Here is a 23,504-nt window from a genome sequence, read left to right on the forward strand (position 1 = left end):
ACCTATAAGAGCAACGAGGTGACCATTGCAGCGGCATTCTTCTTTGCTATGTCTACCAGTCACTTTGTAATAAGCTCGCTCAATGTGAGATTGCCTTCCAGTGCTCTTTTCTTCTCTGCATCAGGGCATGTCCTATTTCTGCTTGCTAGGGATAACACTTATTGAATCTTGCACATTTCTATATTCTGTCGCAAGTTTCTAGCTTGTTGTTCCTGATTATAGTTCATTATGCCCTGCAAGGCTTCCCACTCTCTAGTCTTCTCTCCTCTTCGAGATTCGCTATGATATCCTCATATGTCCTCCTACTGTGATGGTCTGTCCGGGTTTGTAGGTTGTAATTGGTGACTAGCCGTTGGATTTCTGTCGGGAAACTGTCTAGGTCAAGCTCTTCACCATGTACCATCTGTCATTTCGGACACGCTAATTTTGTCAAATTTGATGTGTCAAAATCTGGTCTAATTTTGCAGAGTCTGATTCTGCAATGTCCAATTTTAGGAATCGAATGTCCAATTCGATAGGTGTATGATTCTTGTATGGTTTGATTTTTGTGTCTGATTTTAGGATGTCCAATTCTGGAAATCAAACAGGGTGTCTCCAATCACATAGGTCAAGCTAGTCTAATTTGAGTATGTTCGATTCCAAAAATCTCCAAGCACTCCTTTTTTCCATTTTTCTCCCTGTTTGGGCCTGTTCAACAACAGAAACCCTAAAACTTTTTCCTTCAATTTCCTAGTCCTATCCTACTCTAAATGCAACAAAAATCAAAAACAAAAAATCAAAATGCTTCCTCCTACTTGCCTAATCATCAAAAAACCAAAATATTTAGTTGTTGTAGAGATCAAAAACCCAAAATCTCCTATCTATCTCAAGCTCCGGTTCGGGAATGAAATCCTTACTTCATTGCTTGATTTGAGGTCCGCAAGTGCTCAAGCTTGAATCTGTTGGTCCTAGCAGCAAAACCAAAATGTAGAGGCGAGCTCAAGCTCAACCGCCAAGACCCACAGACCGCTAATTCTTTCAAGCATTTCAAGAGAGCACCTATGGCTATCCCTCACTAGCCGACACACCTTCGATCCTACCACGGTGTAGTGACCTTATCTTGATACCCCAATGAGTTGCTTCCTCCCTGAAGCACTCCGGTAGCTCCATGATTCTTGATGCAAGCTCAAGCAACCTCAAGCCTCCACCTTCAGGAGATGATGGAGAGCTTCTTCTCCTTAATCCCTCACCCTCACACACTCACTCCCTCACACTCTCACACTCCCTCTCTCAAGCACACACAAGCAAGCAAGGAGGAGAGAAGAAGATGACTTCACTTTGCCACACACCAAAGAATGAGTTCCTCATTCACTTTTCAACTTTATATACAAACTTGAAATCCCTTTTGGGCAATCATCCCCTTATCCCCTTTTTTACATGGCTGGCCATGACTAGGCCCTTTTTCCCATTGTCCTCATATCTTCCTAACTTTCTTTTTATTGCCCATCTACCTTTACAATTTGCACAGGAGGCGCTCTTTTACAACAAGGTTTAGGGGCGCCTTGCATTTTAAAATGTGATTTTGCCTTTGACTGAGCTTTTAAGGCCACCCTTGCTCTTTTTGTCGTTTCCCTTCTTGCTTCTTCCGTTGTGTGCGATTTCCTTCTGGGCCGCCTCTTTTAGCTCCCAACTTGCGCTTTTCCACCTTTTTCACTTTTTCTTGTGTTGAAGTTAACATTGTTGTACTGGCAAGGACACTCCTGGCTTGGAGGGGAAGAGTAAGATTTTTTTTCAACTTAGTGGCTTACTGGATGATGTTGCTATTGAAGTAACTTTTGAAGCTAGAAGCAGTTCTCTATTAGCTAATTCGAAGGAGCTTGCTAAAGCTAGTGAGGAGGAATGATAACCCCTTATTTTGAGCTATTTTTACACTATTTTTTATGTAACTTAGATGGTTTTGGCTCTATATTACATAATATTTTTCATAAAATTTAATGAGAAATTTGATCGTAAAGTCGTATTTGATAATGCTAAGATGGAGTTAGAAGTAGAGAGAGTTTAGATATTTTAGATGGAAAATTTTAGGGAGCAGAAAAGTAGTAAGTGATATAAGGTAGATATAGGGAAAGATTTTAATGGAAGTGGTAGATTTTCTCATCTATGCGCAGCAAATGAGCACTTCTCTCCTCTTTCATCTCATCCCATTCTTGAAGACTATTTCATAGTCTAGAGAGAGAGATTTTCATCGTGATTGCATACTTTAAAGGAAGAGGAGAATCAAGCATTAGCATAGTCAAATACAGCCAAAGATCTTTATTTCTTCTATTAACTCGATATTTTTACTTCTAATTGAAAATGAAGTGAAATGGATAGTTTGAATAACATTATGATTAAAAGCATTATTCTTTTGATCTTTAAGTTTTAAATCGATAGAATGGAGTTCAACTGTTGCATCACATGAATTAAAATGATACAAAAATGGTGAAAAATAGGTCAAAAACTATATTTTTAGACTATAATTAGTGGGGATATTAAGAAATTTATGATTTTTTATGAAAATTAAATTGAAACAAAGCTAAAACATGATAAAATGAACCTAAGAATGAAATTCCACCTTTAGATAAATACATTATTGAGAGATATAAGCATTTTAGTGGTTAAAATAATAGTTTTGGTCATAATTAGTGGTAATTACAATAATTAGAAAGAGATTAATGATTCATGGAAAAAGAATTGAAACATGATTAGGGGGACTTGATTATAGATTTTTAAATACTGTGGATCTTTGGATTTGAAGATATCTAATTTTTAAGGGTTAAAATGGCAATTTTTGAGTATTTTTAGTATCTAATTAGTGAATATTAGAAGAAGATGATGTGATTTAATGATAGAAATTGGTATTCAAAATGAATTTGTTTTGGAGGATCAATGGTTAAGAGGGTTTGAATTTTTGGATTTGAGAGTAATTATTATGAATATTTTTATTTTTTAGATAGAATTAAGGGAACTTAAAAATAGCTAAAAAGGGTATGCTAGGGGTGTGAGTTAAATTTTAATCAAAATTTACAATCATGTTGCTTGATCATAAGCCAAAGAATTAAAACATCGTTTAGATGTTCTTCGTGCAAAACTTACTTATTCTCTATGCCTCCCTTCATTAATCACTAAAATGTGAAACCAAAAATGTTGAGCTACCAATATACTCAACAATGGGGCATGAGTACAGCTCCTATTGTTTCAGGAGTTCAATCTACTTTTGACAGACTAGCTCTCACCTAGTCACTCTCCTCTCCTCTCTTGACTACCAAGTTTGGAACCCCCTTCACTCAAACAGCTTCATCTACTTTTCAACCCTATTCAAGCTCAAACCACCATAATAAGAAGGGATAAAGAAGGAGAAGAAGATGATGAGATGATGATGATGAGATGGGGATGGAAAAGTAGATGAATGCTTCACCCTTGTTCCTCACACTCTCAACCTCAGTCCCTCTCTCCCTCCCTCTTCCTCTTCCTCTTCCTCTTCCTCCCCCTCCCCCCCCCCCCCCCCCCCCCACACACACACACACACAAAATATAGGCAAATAAGAAGCAAACATGAGTAAGAGAGCAAGAAGCTTTGACACACATACACGAATGATCCTTCCACCACATTTTTTGACTTGTATACATGGAAACCTTTTGGAGATTCTCTTAAATTGGGCACCCATTGTTAGTTGGCCCTGAGAATGGCTTTTTGCCTTAAGGCTCTGCCTTTAGAACTAAAATTGTCTCATTTAGAATTTTGCAGAGTCCTTTTACAATTTGCACAAGTTCATAATTGATTGATACCTCGCACAATGAATTACATCATGATTGATTAATTTTTGGGGTCACTTCTAAAAAGTTTATTTACTGCCTTTTGGATGTTGGTCTTTCTTCTTATTCTTTCTCTTTCACTATTGTTCTTCTTTTTCATGCTTGTTTTGTTCTGCTCTTCAACTCTACTACTAGGGGTTAACACTTATTGAATTATGGCTTCTCCCCAAAAGGCTCATAGATTGTGGGTTAATGCTCATAGAGTACGGGGAGAACCTTGGATACTTGGGAGCTCCATTGGGATAAGAGTTGCCATGAAGCAAATGATGAAATTGCTCAAAGGCAAGATCACAAGCAAGCTTGCAAGATGGGTTGTTGCTCACCTAACTGTCATAGAAAGGTTGGTGGTGCTACAATCAATTCTTACAACTTTTATTATTTTTGTAGCAACTAAAGTGGGTTTCCATTGAGAAGATATTTAGAAACTTATTGTAGACTTATAGAGAAAAAAACTAGCTCACTTGATATCATGGGACATAGCCACATCAAATAAGGCAAAGGGTAAACTTTGTATAGAGATGTTGTAGGGAATAGAAAAACTTTTGATTTTGTCACAGTTGAAGAGGATGGAGGCAAACCAACCCTAAATGCACATCCTAAAGTATTAGTTTGAGAATACAACTAACTATGGAGGTAAGTGGTCTCACTAATTCTATAGGAGGATGCCATCTTGGCTAATGACCCTGACATCATCATGAAAGATTTAGAGGTGTTGTGAGAGTTGATTAGAAGCTAGACACAACTTTTAGAGGACATGAGGTGGGAGAGGCCTAGGACAATAGAGGCGATTCACCCCTCTTTCAAAGCATATGTTTGATGGCCATAGTGTCCTCTCCAAGTGTCATCCCCATTATAATTGAAGCAAAAGCTTTTTGGGAAGATCCACAATACAAGAGTCCAAAAATGGGAAGATCTATAGGACCATGCATTTAAGGACTAATGGCCAATTGTGAGGGTGACCAAGCACTCTAGCCATTTAGATAAGGAGGCTAATTGGCTAACTAGGGTCTTTAGATTAAGAAAAGACAACTAGTCCGTGAACTAGTGCATAAGGGGGAGTTTGGCTCCCAAGTTCATAATGTTTTGAAAAGGACAACTTAAGTGAAATGGATGAACATGAAAGGACTAAAACAAGAAAATAATATCAAGAGAGTAGCACAAAAATGGAAGAAAAGTTGCCCATGTCTACCTTGCAATTTTGGAAGGAAAGGGTCAAAAGGGTTTGGTACAAAACACCTTTTGCAAGCCTCAATTTGATCCTTGGGAAGATGCTATTGGGGAAACTTAGTACAAAGGATAGAATGAGGTAGTAGGTAGAGGTATCCACCCTTTGCCAAATCTACACAAGGGAGGATGTCATTAAGCATCTAAGATGGGATTGTATGTTGCATGCTTGAAATGCTTGATTTTTTGATTGTTTTTTGGAGCTTTATTGCTTATTTGATGCATGGTTATGCAAAATTTGACTTTTTAATGATTGATTTTGAGAATGTTGGGATGAGTTTGGATTTATTGAATATCTTTGTTAACTCATTATGGTTTTTGTTTAGTTTAGAACATTTTGATGTGTTTTGATTAATAATTGTTTGGTTCTATATGCTTCTATTGAGTTTTTTTTTTTTTTTTTTGGGTGTTTGAAGCCTTATAATTATGGAAGAATGTGTTGGGTCATGATTCGAGACTATTTGGTTGATTTTTGATTAGTTGATATGGGTTTTCTATTGACTATGTGGTTTTATTGCTTTTTGTTTGACTTCCTTAGTTTTTGTGAGCTTCTAAATGTTTATGTAGCCTTTAGTATATGTTTGTATGGATATGGTTAGAAGCTTGAGAATGTTTTCCTTCTTTGGAAAGATAGGAATAGAAATTCTTCTTAGCTAGTTTGATTGAAAAACATAGCAATTGAAGATAAGAGTCGAAGACTTGAAGTGACAATGAAAGTAGTTCACTGTGAAAGGACACTATAGTGGGTCTGGTACCTCTTCATATCATACATATCCTTTGAAGGGTAGCTTCACAACCAAGAGAGGGTTAGGGATAATTATTTTATTGTATCATTGTATATGAGAGAGAGAGAGAGAGAGAGAGAGAGAGAGAGAGAGAGAGAGAGAGAGAGAGAGAGAGAGAGAGAGAGAGAGAGAGAGAGAGAGAGAGAGAGAGAGAGAGAGAGAGAGAGCCATTTTTGTGATCAATCTATTGTATCTATAAGATTGAGAGATTGTGAGAGAAGAGAACAATGAAGACATTGTTGAAGACAATCATTGCAATATTATGAGATTACTTTCCATTTAATCTTAGCTTGTGGATGAGTTATTTTTCTTTGAGATTTGTGAATATGAAAAAGATTATGTGCTTCGTTTAAGATGTTATCGTGGGAGAAATGTATTGTGATGCTACATGAAGCTGTTCCCTTTGTTCATGTTTTCCTTGTGTGGTGCTATTAAAAGATTGAGAAAATGCTTGTTGGTGTGACAATATAAATTGTATTGTAGTTTTTTTCCCATTCCTCTTATGGTGTTCTCTTGGGAGCTCCATTGTATGGTTGTTTTAGGCTTATAAGATGCTTGAGAGGAGCCAAAACCAACCTCCTCTTAAGTATTTCGAAAACCCATTGTCGTTGTTCTCATGAGGGGGTTTCCTACAAACTATTTCGAGTGTTTTTTACCAAAAGTTGGAAATCTCTCCAAGTCACATGGGTTTTTGGTTTTTGGTGAAAAACCCTTGCTTTTTGTTGAGAACATAGCTCACGAGGTTTCTCACTAGAAAATTACATCTTATTTTAGGAAAGGGTCTCAAAAGCTTATTTTGGGTTAAGGTCTCACTTTTTTAAATAGATTTTAATATAAAAAAGATTTCATAAAAAAAAAAAGATTCCAATAGACCGGTTGTGTAAATGAAAGAGGTTACCTCCAAGCTCCGAACTATGCAAAAAACTGGTTTTCAGGAAACCTCCTCATGAGAACAGGTCCGAGGTAAGACTATCGGATGTTGTAAACAATAAAAAACTTCTAATTGTAAATTAGAAAACGATGAGATTATTTGGATCTTATTATGATTCCAATTTCCAGATAAAGAAGAAGAAGGAGAAGACACGGCAGCCATGCCGAGGAAGCGGAGCGAGTCGGAGGCATCGTGGAAGAAGAATGCGGATTTGCCATGGCGGAAGAAGGCGCCGCAGAAAGAGCCCTTCGAGCACGCCAAGCTGAGGGCCACCAATGAGCCGGGCCAGGGCTCTGTCATGTACCTGCCCCAGGACCCCTCCGACGACGATCCTCGCGAGCGCCTTCGCCAGCGCAGGCGCATGAGAGCAGAGAACTCCAGCCTTCCGATCGACCCTCGCCTCAAGTTCTCTTTCCAGAAGAATTTCCGGGTATGATTGCCTCCTCCCAAAATTGTCAAGATTGCGCGGGATTTCCCTTTTGCAATGCTTTGGTAAAACGGATTCATTTGTCAGCTTCGTTTTGGCTTGTGAAGATAAGACGTTGGATTCCCTGAGATGACGTTTTGGTATCGACGCTCCGGTAGGACTAGGTGTAATAATACCGCAGCTCTCTCCTCACTCTTGTGCTAACAGCTGCAGCTCCAAACCCAAGGGATTAGAGGGCCTAATTTTGGTTTTGGCACGCTGCTTGCACGACCTTTTTCATGCACTGGCTTGCACGTGCATTGAAAGTATGCATTTTAGTTTTCGGAACGTCAAGAAATCTTCACATACAGTATCTTCAATTTGAAAGGGTTTACGATGTCTGGTGGAAGCTTTATATATTGTCTTTTCTTTCCTCAACCTTGATTTCTCACATGCGGGCAAAGACCCATCGTTCTTTGCCATAATATACTCTCTTCTAGGCTTGATTGGTGGTTTGTCTATAATCATTGTAAAACCTTCTGATGAGTCCATATCCATTGCAAATATAGTCTTCCTATCTAGTCTTAGGATACCATCCATTCCAAGGGGATGCCAATGTGCGTGCCCCTCCCCCCCAAAAAGGGGGAAAAAAGGAAAAACCCACCACAAACCAACACCCAAATGAGAAAAGGAACAGCCAGCTTCTTCAAGTAATATGGTTTGGAGAGTTCATTTTGCTTATTATATAGAGATTCCCATGATAGACAAAATGGCTGCCCTGTAGGTTTCATTTCTTATTGTAGGTTGGTGGAAATATTAGTTGTCATGTTTGTCATGCATAGTCATCTCCTGCCTACGAGCCTCTGAGTCAGATGGGGACATCAGGAGTTCAGATATCTAGTTTGTCGTGTGTTTTGATGGAGGAGGCAGCTCTTTCTAGAGCATGCATTACATTGCATTTCTTTTTTAGTGAGTATCAGGTGTGCTCACGCTATACTATGCACGGATTTCAGCTTTTCTAGGAGTTTGGAGCTTGGATATTTGCAATTGGAGTAGGGCGGCCTATTTGGCAATTGGCACTGGCATTTTCAGACCCCAGGCAGGCTGACCAGCCAGTTTATGATTGGCTGACTGTATTATTTTATTTCCTAGCTACTAATAGGCTAGTTCTGGCTTTTGGCTATTTATAGCAATCTCCCAGTTTGGGGCAAATCATTCAGATATTTTGTCTTGTAGGCTTCAGCACCCTCTGATGCTTGGGACTCTTCTTTGTCTTTTGGTGCTGTCTTCTGTTATGAGTGTGATCCGATGCCCTCATTGATGCTTTGGGTTGCAAGCAGGGACCAATCAGTCCATCATTGTATTGAGCTTTCAGTGCAGATTTCTCTTCCATTCATGATGTCTTTCTCATCTTCTTTTCTCTCCATGTTCATGTTTCTCTTTTGTTATGCACTCTCACATGGTATCGTCCCCAAAGTGAGGACTAAGGTTCTATGAAGAGAAGACCACACTCAGTTTACTGTTTAGATAGATTTGTTGTGAAGAACATAGATTTTTTGCATTGTTCAGGCCTTTTATGAAGTGTGTGGGGCAACTATAACTTCCTTTTAAATGATGTAGCTGATTTTCCCTCTGTTCGGGTGTTGAGACACCAAAACATAAATTTTGCGAGTGCATTTGCAGGTTTTTAGAGATTGATTACTACCAGTTGGATGCCATTGACAATACTAAAGACGAGCTTCATCCTTCTCTTGATAGGTAGTCACACCAATTTGGTTGTTGTGGAGAGCAATATGAAGGTTGATATTCAAAGCCCGGTTCTCCCTCTATTAGGTTGAGAAGATAGGAGATTCCTTCATCTCTCCCTTGGTTAGCAAGTTTATGATGACCGATTGACTACATTGTTTTATTTCTCAGCTACTGGTTGGCCAATTTTGGCCAGTCTTGGCTATTTATAGCTACCTTCTGGTTTGGGGCAGATCATCCATATATTTTGTCTTGTAGGTTTCACGCCAATCTTCTCATTCCAAGCATGGGGAGCTTGCTTAAGGCCATAGAGAGCCTTCCGCAACCTGTACACCTTACCATAAGAAGAATTGAAGCTTGGAGGCTGCTCGATGTAGATCTCCTCCTTCGATTCCCCATTCAAGAAGGCGAACTTCACATCCAGCTAATAGACCGGTCATTTCCTATGGCTAGCCAAGGCAAGAACTATGCGAATAGTGGCCATCCGAGCTGTAGGGGCAAAACTATCATGGAAACCAATGCCTGGGCACTATGCAAAACCTTTAGTAACAAGGTAGGCCTTGTGCTTGCCCAATGTGTCATCATTGTAGTACTTGGTCTTGAAGACCCATTTGACTCCAATGATCTTCTTATGAGGAGGCTTTGGTACAAGATACCAAGTGCCATTCTGCTCAATCGACTCTAGCTCTTGCTCCATCCCTTTCCGCTAATGATCATGTTGTAAAGCCTCCTTCATGGAAGTAGGCTCCCGATCTTGTATGACACGAGTCATCAAATAGTAATTAGTGTAAACAAGCTTAGTATGGTGTGCTTGGTTCATCCGAGAACGCCGTGGGCCATCCTTTGGGCTGCCACTCCTCAGGGACCCCCTCAATCTTGGCATCACGATAAGTGTCATGAGCCCAATGAGGAGGAGGCTGGATCTTGCCTTGTTGCGCTCCATCTGCTGAAGTTTTTGGAAGGGCCATCGACGGTAGGGGAGCAATTAGTGAATCCAGTGTTGGCTGAGAACTAAGATCCTCATCTGAAGAAGAGTCCTCAAGAGGGACAGGCGCCAGAGGAACAGTTGTGGGTGCCCAATCGTCATTGTGATCTCCAAGAACAAGGTGTTCCTCACCCCTTCTTTGAGGTTGGAACTTCCATGAATTGAACATCATGACTCATGTAAACATTCTGCTTAACATGATCATACAATTGGTAGCCTTAAGATTGCAAGCTACAGCCTACAAACACCTGCCTTTTGGAAGCCACTTCAAATTTATCACATTGTGTCTTTGGGATGTGAACGCAGACATTACACCCAAAAACCCTAAAATAAGAAGCACTTGGCTTAGACCCAAAGTACGCCTCATATGGAGTCATGCCAATAACAGCGGAAATAGGGGAATGATTAAGGATGTGAATTGCAGTAGCCACAGCCTCAGCCCATAGACACTGAGGTGTCTGATGAAGCTCCATCATGGTATGGGCCATCTCAATTACATTGGGATTCTTCCGCTCCAAGATGCCATTCTTGTGAGGGCTGTTCATATTGGCAAACTCCTGGTGAATACCACGATCTGCACAAAAACGAGCAAACTCATTAGAAACGAATTCTCCGCCCTTATCCAATTGTAAGGTCTTTAGCTTCCGGCCTAATTGGTTCTCCTCAAAGAGCAACCAATTCTTAAAGTTGGAGAAAGCCTCCGACTTCAGCTTCAAGAAATAAGCCCATGTCATCCTGTTATAATCATCCACAATTAGCATGAAATACATGCTCCCTTGAAGGGAATCCGTCCTCATCGGTCCTCAAAGATTGGTAGAAACAAGGTCCAAGGGTATTGAAGACCGCCTTGAAGCCTTTGCTGGGAATAACATCACAAGTTTGCCTCCCACAGATGCAGGATACACAAGGTTGCTGGATCACAATATCCGGTAAACCTCGAACAAGCTGTCCCTTTGACGCCTTCCAAAGGTAATGATAATTGAGGTGTCAAACCAAGCATGCCAAAGCTTGGATTGAGTTTGGGAGGTAAGAAGAAGAAAAGTCAAGGCAGAAGAAGACCTCAACTTGTAGACTCCATTCTCCTTATAACTTGAAGAAAGAACCTGTCTCAATTCACGATCAAGAATTCGAAAAGAAGCCTCATAAAATTCGACTAAAAGGTCGAGGGTACAAATCTTGTGTAGCGAAAGGAGATGGTACCCCAAGGCCAGCACATAAAGGACCTCGGATGAATGGGCACCACCTTAGATGCATGTTTCCCCGTTCCTGTATAGGAATAGACTAATTGTCACCAATGAGAATCTGGCCGTGCGAAGGCCTCAAATGAGCTACACTTACTGAAGAGGGAGTCATGTGCTATGAGGCACCACTGTCAACAATCCATTTGCGAGTGTATGGGGTCGTCAACGTGGCATTAGAAGCTGTCAAGGTCGAATCCTCAACCACCTCCAAGGGGCGAAAAGTAGTTGATGAGGGAGTAGCCATCGCTTTGGAATCCTTTGAAGATTTCTCCTTCTCCTCCTTCTTCTCCTTCTTTTCCTTCTTCTCCTTGTTAGGGCAATCCTTCTTCTAGTGATGTCACAACTCTATAGAAATAGAATTTGTATCCTTTTTCATTAATTTGTCTGTATAATGATTTATTAAATTTATTTCCTTTGCACTAATTAGATATAAAGAAAAGTGCATTGGAGCTGGCCACTGATGAGTGGTCACAGGTTATGGTGGACCCACGCGGTGGGTTAGAGAAAAGATAGTTCATACTTCCACCTATATGGCCCGATTGGGCGCCTGTGACCAGAACTCACGCATATCAGGGTTAGACTCGCACACAGAAAAGATTGATACCTTGAAGTGTGGGCTAGAGTTACAATCAACAAGATGGCATGATCATGAAATGCTTGTATAATGTGTATGTGTGGGCTGAAAGCTTGAAATGCACATTTCTTTGCATAGGAAAGGCACATGAAGATTCTAATAGCGTTTTTGCGATGTACACGGAAAAAACTTTCATATGACACCTATATTGGGGGGTCCCTAAAATTTAGGAGATCCCTAAATTTTAGGAGGTCCCTAAATTTTAGGAGCCTCGAATTAGCCTAAAAATGCTAGTCCTAAAAAATAGGGATGTCATTCTAAAAATAGTAAGTTCTGTACTCTGACTGTGCTTACTAAATTTGGTTGTTTCTATTCTTGACAGTATTCAGTCCAAAAAGGAAGGCCATAGAGAAGAGACAAGTGTCAAGACACTTGTCACACAAGTTTCCAAGTGTCCCACCACTTGTCACATCTCATGACATGTGGCTGGACATTTGTCTTGTGCTACTCCACTTTCCCCTTTTGTACTAGCTCTTCCCTCTCCTATAAATAAGAGCTCGTTTTTCTTCATTCAGCATCATTTTTCTTTGCTGTAAACTCATGTACAGCACCCACAGATAGCCAGAAACTGGCCCCATCCATCCCCATCATCATCCCCCACTTCTCCATTATCAAATTCCTCCATATTCCCTCTTCTATCACTGCTGTTTTACAGGACAGCAAGCCTGTAAAACAGAATTTGTATCCTTTTTCATTAATTTGTCTATATAATGATTTATTAAATTAATGAAAAAGGATACAAATTCTGTTTCTATAGAGTTGTGACAAGTGACCTGTAGGCTGTTTTGCCACAAATGTGACAAATAGACTTCTTTTCTTTGTCCTTAGAGTTGCGATCCCTCTTTTTCTTTTGGTCCTTACCTTTTTTCTGAGAGGACTGATCAACCAAGGCCTCATATTTTGAAGCATTGGTACCTTTTAATTGCTCCTCTTGGTCCAAGACCGCATGAACCGACTCTTCCTACCGAAGAGTCTCAGACCCCCTTGAAGCAATCAAGGTGGAATAAAAACCACTGAAACGGGGCGGTAACTATGAAATAAGAGTTATTGCCATGTCTTCTGAAGTGATCACCTTCCTTATGTCTTGCATCTGAAGCTGTCTTAGCTTGTTGATATGCTTTCGCATAGAAGATGACTTGTTGACACTCATGGTTCGCATTTGCATTTCCAAAGAAACTCGCTTCATGACGGTCATCCGATTGTACATCTGATCAAGCTCCAGCCATATCTCTCGAGCCACTGTCAAATGCTCAATGTGGGAGATAACAACTATAGCACATGAGAGAAATAAAAAGGAGCGAATGCGAGCATTGAGTTTATCCCAATGTGCTTGAGCTTTTGCCAACTCCACCTTATCACACTGGAAGAGAGTTTGGACTTATCTCGTGAAGAAGGGCGATGAATAGCCTCCGTAACAAGCTCCGCCAAATCATAGGACTCCAGAATGGCAAGCATCATAACCCGCTAAATGCGGTAAGTCTTGCCATCAAGCTTTTGATCTGATGGAAGAGCCGGTAAGACGGGTACCTTCCGGCTGTCTGATTGCTGCAATTGGCCGACTGTGCCATGTCAGTTGCCATGTGGCACTCCTCCTGCGCTCGCTGAACTTGCTGCTCTTGTTGCTTTTGCCTATCCAGGGAATGTTCAGCTCTAACACAAATGGGGTGATCGTCTTTAGTGCCTTGGTGGGTGCACGATTCAACACATGATGCACATTGAAGGCCTTCTAACCAAAATTTAATAGGCAGCCGCTTGCTTTTGAGCATACAAGTCATCTCCATAAGAGTGCGATTCTTCCTTTCAGCAACACCATTCTGCTGAGGAGTCATTCTAGTAGTGGCTTAATGCGTAATGCCATGATCAAGCAAATATGTCTCAAAAGCACGAGATATGTACTCCCTCCCCTTTATCCATGCGAAGTGTTTGCACTTTCAAGCTAGTTTCAGCCTCAAGCCTTGCAGCAAGATTTTTAAAATGCATAAACACATCGGATTCGGCTTTCAGCCCATACACCCATGTATACTGAATGTAGTCATCAATAAATGTAACAAAGTAAAGGTGACCTCCAAGTGCAGGTGTCCTCATGGGACCACTTTGTGCTTTGAAGCTCCATTGTCAAAATATCATGTTTGCTGCGTTTCAGTAGCATTAAATGTTGAATCAACCATTGAAGAATCATAATTGCAAGTTAGAAATGTATAGTCCTCCTCCACAAACTTGGTTGAAGCATCACTATCAATAGATTCGTTGGCTAATGTCTCTTGGATAGCCAAACTAGAGTTTTTTTTTCTTCACTTTGGCTAATAATCTCTTATGGCATTCATCAATATAGTGACTTGGCTTTTTGCAATAATGACATTTTCCTTTCTTTTTAGACTTTTCTATGTCTTGGACAACCTTATTTGATGGCTGTCCAGCATTACTCTTTTGCTGATTTTTTGCATTTTGCATGACTTTTCTTTTGCCTTCGAACTTGGAAAGCATGGCTATATCTCCGGAACACAATGCAACAGTCTTCGAAGTTTGTTTCTCTTGCAATAAGAGGCCTTCCAACTCCACAAATGCAACATCAAAGAGGTGTGGAAACCAAGATATGGCTTTGGAAGAGAGTTTAGTGTAATGTTTACCAATTCAACATCCTAAATGATTTCGGCCACATTGAGCAGCTGGTAGCGCAAATCCTATATGTGAGTAAGGGGATTTGTCATGCTATCACCCTCATCTATATTTACATTGGCTAACTTTCTACGGAGATAAGGTATTCTGGCCTTGTTACGTGCTGTAAACATACGCTTAAGTACATCCCATGTTGATTTTGAGGTCTTACAAGATCGGATGTGTGGAATGATTGATCTTTTGATTCACTTCAAAGTTTTTTCTATTTGTGTTTGTCTTTGTGTTCGAGTTTTGAGTTTTTTGCGTTTTGCATTTTGTGTTTAGGGTTTGAGTTTTGCTTGTCTTTGTCTAAGTCTTTGTGTTTCAGTCTTGATTGTACATGCTGTGTTTCCTAAAGAGTAACTTGCGGTGCTTGTGGAGGCTAGTCTTTGTGCGACACTTACATGCGACTTGATTTTGACTCGTAATGTATTAGACACCTTCTTCTTTGGATCCTATGATGCCCTATCAAGCTTCTCCATCATTGGAGGCTTTGAGAAGGCATTATGGTCTCGAGGAGGAAGTAGACACACCTTCACCTTTACCATCTTCTTCTTCTCGTTTTGGTCATCTGACAGATGAAGTGTTTGAGGAGTGCTTGCGCATCACGTATAGTTCAGCTTACACTCATCCAACGAGTGCTACTAGTAACTACTCTATTTGGCCCGATTGGTCAGACTAACTCTCTCTCTGATCTTGGAGGGACCATGATATTCGGCGCATATGGCGATCCATCTCCTTTATCTCAGCTAGATCTTATGTCAGGTTTGTATAATCCTTTTGAGTCGTATGAGCCAAAACCCCCTCTTGTTTCTTTTTTTGTTGTGTAGAATCCAAATGATTTTCAATATGTTAACTTTAATAGAGTAGGCACTCGAAGCAGATACCCTTCATTAGGTATATCTCTACCATTTGTTTCACTTGACTACGTAAATCACACTTCTCAACTCCCTCCCATCCCACCACTATCTTCTCCACATTTTGATCTACTCAGATCCTCATTCCAAAATCTTGGATTACACTCCACTTGTGTTTAGAGTACATTAGGGTTGGATCTTCCATCTCTGCTCCTAAAACTTTCTTTTTTTTCATCCCACCATCTACCTATCCTCCATTCCCTTCACCTCTTGGTGCATTGTTAGGGGGAATGCCACCCTTTAACAATGTACCGTGCATATATCCCCGTTTCACCACATCCTTACACTCTGGGACGGTTGTGATGGGCATTCCCCTTATTACCCCTTGACACCCACAAATCCCCCACAGGACCTTTCAAATGCAAGGATATGCATCCTTTGCTTATGGATTGCCATTATACATCCCTTGGATCACTTCTACGGAGGGATTTCCATCCTTTGCTTCTTGCTCCTATCCCTCCACCTTGGGCTCCACTAGCGGTTACCATGCCCATACCCAATCCGCCCTTGCCTACATTTGGATCCGCTATGTACACTTCTCATATGCATGGTGTGCACTTTGGGATTATTTCCCAAGTGTACTCCACTGCACCTCCCTATCCTTCCTATGCACCCTACCTCCATTACACACCTCCATCTCCTAGTACTACCACTCCTATTGCAACGGCTAAGAAGTCCTTTACGGATAAGACTCGTTTACCACTTGGTCGAACTTCATGCAACAATTGTTTGAATCTCAAGGACTGAAGGATCTCGCTGTTGGTACCGAGCCGAACCCTTGATTAGCTCACCCTAATCACATCCGTCAATGGAGACCTTGCAATGCCACGACCAATGTTGAGTTAGTATAGGGTTTGCTTCCTAAGTTCCACTCTTAATTACAACAATTTTCCCTCGCATTTGAGTGTTGGAGTCATCTCATTGACCGCCATGCGACTCAAAGATCGTACTTGATGTATCAATTTGAATTTTGAGCTTTAGGAGTTTTCCATTAAGAACGGGATGATTTGAAAGTCAAGTTGGTGGAATATCGGCGGTTACTCGATGGGTTTGCAACTATTGGCTCCTCGAAGTCAAATGATGATCAGATTTTGTTCTTCTTGAACAAGCTCGACAAATATTTTCATTTTATCTAGCATATTATCTCACTACCTAGATAATCGACATTCTATGAGTCCTGAGTGTTAGTTCTTGTGTTATGCGAGGCTGCACAATCAAGTTCATAAGAAGTCCTCCACACATCCATTTAGAGAGGCGAGGGTTGGTTGACTCTTATTCGGGAGGGAAAACCAATAGTGGCAAGATGAAGGCAAGCCAAAACAAGGGTGATGCCACTTCCTTCGACGGAAACAAAGAAACATGACCCCTTTGGTAGTAAATTCCTAACGATAATATATCTTTTCTGTGCAGTGGACAACCGAGTAATAGGGCCCACAAAGTCGGCCCCCCCACTTCTCGAACGGAAGGATCGCCATAATAGGAGTGAGTGGTCGCTTCTTATTCTCTGCTATCATGTCATTGACAGATGTCGCATCTTTTAACATACTCGAATGCATCTTGAAAAATGAAAAGCACAACAGATTGTTGCGACTTCCTCCACTTCGGTTGGCCAGTCCAGTAGGGCTATGCCTTCTGTTGCTACAATATCTGCTCTATTTGCTCCAGTGGCTACTGGACTTGTGGTATGCGGACAGCCTCAGTAGCCTATCTTCTTCACTACTCCTGAACGATTGGTTGATTGGTCTGCTAGTGACTCACCTATTGCACTTTATGCATCCATTTCTAGGACATCCACTACACATTCTAGGACCACTTCTCCACCTTGCCGTACGGGATGGTAGCCACACTATCGTCCTCTCTTTTTAGACTTCTGTTGCATACTTACATACTCATTGCATTGCACTTAGCTTTGCTTTCTTTTATTTTATATTTAGTTTTTTTTTGGAGCATCTCACTTCTCACATTTGTGCTTGTAGAATTTTTTGATCTTTTTTTGTATTGCAGTGTAGGGTTTATATACATGCTTGCACCAGTCTTTTTTGAGTTGGAGACCGGTGATGCACGCTGTTCCTTTCATGGTTTCATCTACTTGGAGTTTGAAGACCGACATCCTTAGGCTCCTCTTCCTTCTTCGGCATCGACATCTAGGTTGAGAGGGGGTTCCTACCCTTGGTATTCTACAAGTTTTGGTACTTGTTTTCGAAATTAGTGTTCCCTCCTTGTTGTACCGTCATGTATGTATAACATGATTTCATAATCTTTGTACCAGGGCGCTTGGACAAGTGTTAGACAGTCCATTAGGCTGCATCAGTCCATTAGACTGTGTCAGTTTGTTAGGCTGCGTTAGACAGTCCGTCAAACCGCGTCAGTCAATCAAACAACTTAAGACTGCAGGCGGCAGACCAATCAAGATAAGGGGACAGATTTTTCATTATTTTTCAGAATTTCAAAGGTTTTCTGAATTAAACCTTTGGCCCATTGACGGGTGTTCGCATGCGTAAACACAGTGTGAAATTTTGAGCCGAAAAATTGGGGCTTTTCTTGGATTTGGGGATCTTGATGCATAACAAGAAAATTTGATTTAGAAATTGCAAATTTGGTGCACATTTGCCTAGGAAATTTGGGGCTTTTCACATTTTAGTGAAAATTTGTCATTTTCACTAAAATTTGTGCACACCGAACCCTAAAAAATCTAGGGCTTTTGCAGAATTTTATCAAATTGTGCAAGAATTGCTTGGTATATGCACTTGGGTACATGTATTGATGCAATTTGGGCAGATTTGCCTTTGAAAGTTTGGGGCTTTTGACCGCAATCATCAAATTTGTGCCCGAGAATGCATTAGGAACAGAAATTGCAGCAGAATTTTGGGGATTTCATGTGCAATTGGTGCATTGGCCTATAAATTTGCCTGTAATTGATTGTGGAGTGCTGTAGCAAACATTCTCTAATTTTGAAAATCAATTTGCAGATCTGAAATTTTTGCAATTTCTTTATTTTCACTGCTGGCTGGTACTTGCAGTGTACTGTGGTCATTTGTGCGACATTTGGCTTGCATTTGCTGACCTTCTTTGTCAATTTGGTGCCGCAAATCATGATTGGAAACAGTGACAGCAGCAACCTTTTGCACATCAAGAAGCTTGAGGATGTACACAATTTTGCAATATGGCAAAAACAATGCTACAATGCCTTGGTGTAGAAGAAACAAGTGAAGCCCATCAGAGCGAAGGGAATAAGACTAGTAGATATGGAACAAGAAGAGTGGGATGATTTGGATGAGCTTGCACGCTCTACCTTAGAGCTCTTAGTGTCAGACAACTTGCTCTTTAACATTGAGAAGTTGAATTGGCATATGAAATGTGACGAAGACTTGAGGAATTGCATGCTCAGAAAAGTGCAGCCAGCAAGGTTTATTGGCTGAAAAAGTTGATGGACCTTGGCATGGAGAAAGGTACAGCCATGTCTGTACATTTGAATGAGTTCAACTCAATTTTTAGTCAGCTGATTGCTTTGGATTTCCACATTGATGATGATTTAAGGCTACTTTCTTGCTGTGTACTTTGCCTGAAAGTAAGGATACTTTCAGGACAGCTTTGAGTAACTCAAATACTCAGTTGTTATATTCTGATGTGGAAAGTTCTTTGCTGATGGAAGAACTCAACAGGCAAAATAATTCAGCAAACAAGTCTTCTAATGCATTGCACACTAGGGGCAGATTTCAACAAAAGGGCAGTTCTGAAAATAGAGCACGCAGCAAGTCTCGTGGCAAAAATATGGAGTGTAATCATTGTGGTAGGAAAGGGCACTACAAATGGGATTGTTTTCAATTGAAGAAAGAGAAAGGCAAAAGCAAACACACTAGAGATAACAAGGTTGAGAAAAAGGATAGCCAACTTGCAAAGAAAAGCAGTGTGAATATAGAGGAGGTAAATGTAGTCACTCATGAGAATGATAGTGACAGTGATGTACTCGTTGCTTCTTCTTTGAGTGCACATGCATTGATTGCAGATTCTGATGATGACATGCACACTTGGATGCTTGATTCAGGTGTGTCTTTTCATGTCACACCACATCATGAGTGGTTTTCTGACTATAATGGTTGTGTACATGGTATTGTCCACTTGGGGGATAACTCTGCATGTCAAATCACAGGTATTGGCAGTGTGAAATTGAAATTTCAGCATGGCTTCGTATTTGTTTTGCATAATTTGATGCATGTACCTTAGCTCAAGAAGAGCTTGATAAGCACAGGGCAACTAAATGACGAAGGGTATCATACCACCTTTGGGGGTAGCAAATGGAAAATTTGTAAGGGCTCTAAGAGTGATACTTTGTGTCCTTTGTATGTATCTAGTATGCGTGACCATGTAGTTGCCATAACCGAGTGGCCAAGTGTTTGTTTGTGGCATAGCTGGTTGGGACACATGAGTCAAAGTTCAAACTGGAATGAAAGTTCTTACTTGTTTGGGTTGTTTGCTATATTTGAGGTATGCTGATTTTGAACATTGTAATCATTGTATTTATGATAAGCATTCTCAAATGTCACATAAAAAATCTCTCTGTGTAAAATCTTCACCCTTAGAGTTGGTACATTCAGATGTATGCTAGATGCCGGGTTATCTGTAGGGGGAAGGACGTATTTCATTACTTTTGTTGATGATGCCACACGTAAAGTATGGGGGAATATGTGTCCAAAGCCTTTTAGGACTTTTGTGATAGTAAATGGATTAAAAGAGAGCTCACTGCCCCTCATAATCCACCCTAAAATGGTGTTGTAGAGCATAGGAACATGACTATTCAAGACAAGGTCCATACAATGTTGTCACATGTTGCTTTACCTCATGGATTTCGAACAGAGACTGTTACAACAGCCGTACACTTGATTAATCGATTACCAAACAGGTCTTTTTGGGGGGGGCGGGAGGGGGGAGAGTCCCTCAAGAAGTGGGCAGCCGTACACTTGATTAATCGATTACCAAACAGGTCTTTTTGGGGGGGGGGGAGGGGGGGGGGAGAGTCCCTCAAGAAGTGTGATCGGGCAAGCCACCTTCGTATGCTCACTTGAGAGTGTTTGGCTGTGAGGCATTTGTGCACATTCACAAGGAAGAACACAACAAACTTGATCCAAAGTCGTGCAAATGTATTTTCCTAGGATATGGTGATGAGGGTAAAATGGGGTATAGGTTATGTGATCTTGAAAAAAGGAAAATTGTATGCAACAATGATGGTATCTTCCAGGAAGATCGCATGCACAAACAACCTGAAAAGATTGAGGAAGTCAAAAGGTTCATACTTCGGAAAGATGTATTGATAGGACAGCAAAGAATACCCGTTAGACAGTAGTAAGTACCTGCTGTAAATGACTCTAAAAGTGCAGGGAATGATACTGAAAATGATTAGCAAGATATTTCCCATGATGTACCACAATTTCAGTAAGAATAGCTGCCTTTGGAACAATCAAAACTGGTTGTACAGCATGCTGAACTTGCAGAATACCAAGCTGTTAATGGAGATTTGCAGGTTGAACAGCTAGTAAATCTTAATCATTGGGTCCGTAGGTCAACCAGAATGCAAAGATAGCTAGATAGGTTTGTTTCTATTGTCAATTATGTGGTTGATTATGTCATGTTGACAGATTGTGGTGAGTTGTCATGCTTCAAGGAAGCAATGGATAGAAAAGACAGCAAGAAATGGCATAAGGCTATGTTAGATATGGAATCTCTCATGAAAAATGACACTTGGAATTTGTTGCATTTGCCTTAAGGGTAGAAATTGCTACCATGCAAATGGGTTTACAAAATGAAAGTCGCTTCTGGTTCTTGGCCAAGGTACAAAGCACAATTGGTTGCTAAAAGGTATAAGCAAGAACATGGAATTGATTTTGATGAAATTTTTTCTCCTGTAGTCAAAATGGCTACTTTGTGAACCATTTTGGGCTTGGTAGCATTTGAAGATATGGAACTCATATAGATGGATGTAAAAACAACTTTCTTACATGGTGATCTGCATGAAGAGATCTAAATGCAGCAGTCTGAGGTTTTTGTTGCATAGGGGAAAGAGCACATGGCATGTAAACTCAATAAGAGCTTGTATGGGCTGAAACATGCATCGTGAGAATGGTATCATAAATTTGATACATTTATGCAATGTCAAGGATTCCACAGATCTCAATTTGATTGCTGCTTATACACCAAGAAGGCAATAGATGGCAGATTGGTATGTAGATGAGATGCTGATTGCAGGCAGGGATGTTCATGCTTTGGACTCCTTGGAACAAAGCCTACATAGTAGCTTTGATATGAAGGACCTTGGCGAGGCTAATCATATTCTTGGCATGCGTATACTAAGGAATAGATCGTAGGGTCTTCTTTTTCTAACATAGCAGGAGTATGTTACTAAGGTTTTGTAGCGTTTCAATATGGATGGGGGGAAAGCCATTGGTGTACCGTTGCCTCCATATGTGAAACTTAGTGCAGATGACAGCCCTACATCTAATAATAGAAAGGTTGAGATGGCCAAGATCCTTATGCTTCAGCTCTTGGTAGCTTGATGTATACTATGGTTGCTACATGCCCTGACATTGCATTTGCGGTGGGAGTGGTTAATAGGTATATGGCATATCTTAGCAAAAAGCATTGGGAAGCAGTGAAGGGTATCATGAGATACCTTAAGGGCACAAAGGACTTGTGCATCTACTTTGGGAAGCAAAAGTCATTTGTTGTTGGCTTCACGGATGCAGACTATGTTGGCCATCCTGACTGTAGGAAGTCTACTTCATGATATGTGTTCATGTTCACAAGGGGAGCAATCTCTTGGATATCTAGGTTGCAGAAGTGTGTTGCATTGTCTACCACAGAGGTAGAGTATGTGGTTGCAATTGAGGCATGCAAGGAGGTTTTATGACTTTCACGTCTGGTGAGAGAATATGTTAGTCTCTTCACTGAAAGCATGGCCTTTGATCTTCTAATCTCGATATTAGAAAAGAAATCAACAAATATATTAAGCAAGAACATTAAGCTTGTCAAGGTACATATCAATGATAACCCTGCAGACCTTCTCACAAAGGGTCTTCCAGCAGAGCGGTCTGCTCATTGCCACTAGATTATGGGGATCCGATAGTATGTATATTTCAGCTTTATACATACATAGACTTAGCCGATTCTTTCCTCTACCTTCAGGTACGTTGCCTTTAGGTGGGAGGTTGTTGGGAATAAAGGGTCATTGTGCCTTTTATAGTGTTCTGGTGTGCACACACCCTTACACATGTATTATATATACATTATCACACAGACAAGTACTGATTGATCGAGCCGTTCAACTTAGCCGATCCAAACGTCCTAGGCCTCGACACAGACACTGATGACACCTTCATAGGCGGATGCATGGGATTATTGCTCGGGTTAGAGCTAGGCCCTCCATACCCACATGAGATTATACCATTTTGGAGCTCATTGTTACTAGATAGAGCTCTATGTTTTCCACATAGCCGTAGTTAGTTTCCTTTCTTATTCTGCTTATGCTACATATTTTGCCGAGACAGTTGTACCGTCATACACATGATTGTAACTCATGGTCTCATAGGTCATTTTGGCCTTTTGTAGACGTTAATATATCATATCATTTCATTTCATTTCTCTCTCAATCTGTACTCTAAAGTCACTCTCTCTCACTGTGTGAACCATAGCATTGCGTGTCTCAATCCTTGCACACTCCACTGACAAAGGGATGCTGTAATATCCTACAAATCAGCCCCAAAACCATTGCTAAATCAAGCCGGAAACAAAAGGTATTGACAAAATAATGAGATGTCCACAAACTAAAGTCAAGAAGCTGTCAAATATTGGTGATTGCCCTCAAATAGAATGGATAAATTTAAAATGACAGGTTGCTGTAATAAATTGCAGTAGTATGCCAACAACTCACTGAGCAAAAGCTCAATACATAATCTAGAAGCATATAAATACCATTGACAACACCCTAATTGACATAAGTGCTAAGTCGAAGCCAAGAGATCAAATCAGCCCACGATAGTGTAATTGCATCCAGCAAATATCAGGAGAGCATGTACATGTCACAATGAGTCCTGCTGTCTCATTGTAATAAGCTCAAGCTCAATTGCATTAACCAAATGCTATGTAGTACATCTAT

The 23,504-nt window shown here is 40.6% G+C and overlaps 1 protein-coding gene across 2 annotated transcripts in view; it reads left to right on the forward strand.

The window, feature by feature from the left end:
- The first annotated feature begins 6,902 nt into the window (after positions 1 to 6,902).
- Positions 6,903 to 23,504, forward strand: part of LOC148032216 (zinc finger/BTB domain protein) — a 32,695-nt gene continuing 16,093 nt past the window's right edge. For both annotated transcript variants that reach the window (XM_087682870.1, XM_087682871.1), the window contains exon 1: positions 6,903 to 7,204. In XM_087682870.1, coding sequence (XP_087538996.1) covers positions 6,935 to 7,204 — 270 coding nt within the window. In that variant the 5' untranslated portion in view covers positions 6,903 to 6,934. The remainder of the gene's footprint in view (positions 7,205 to 23,504) is intronic.

This window comes from Lygodium microphyllum, chromosome 8 (assembly GCF_053477565.2).
Source record: "Lygodium microphyllum isolate KBCC chromosome 8, Lygodium_microphyllum_v1.1.10, whole genome shotgun sequence".
NCBI classification, from domain to species: domain Eukaryota; kingdom Viridiplantae; phylum Streptophyta; class Polypodiopsida; order Schizaeales; family Lygodiaceae; genus Lygodium; species Lygodium microphyllum.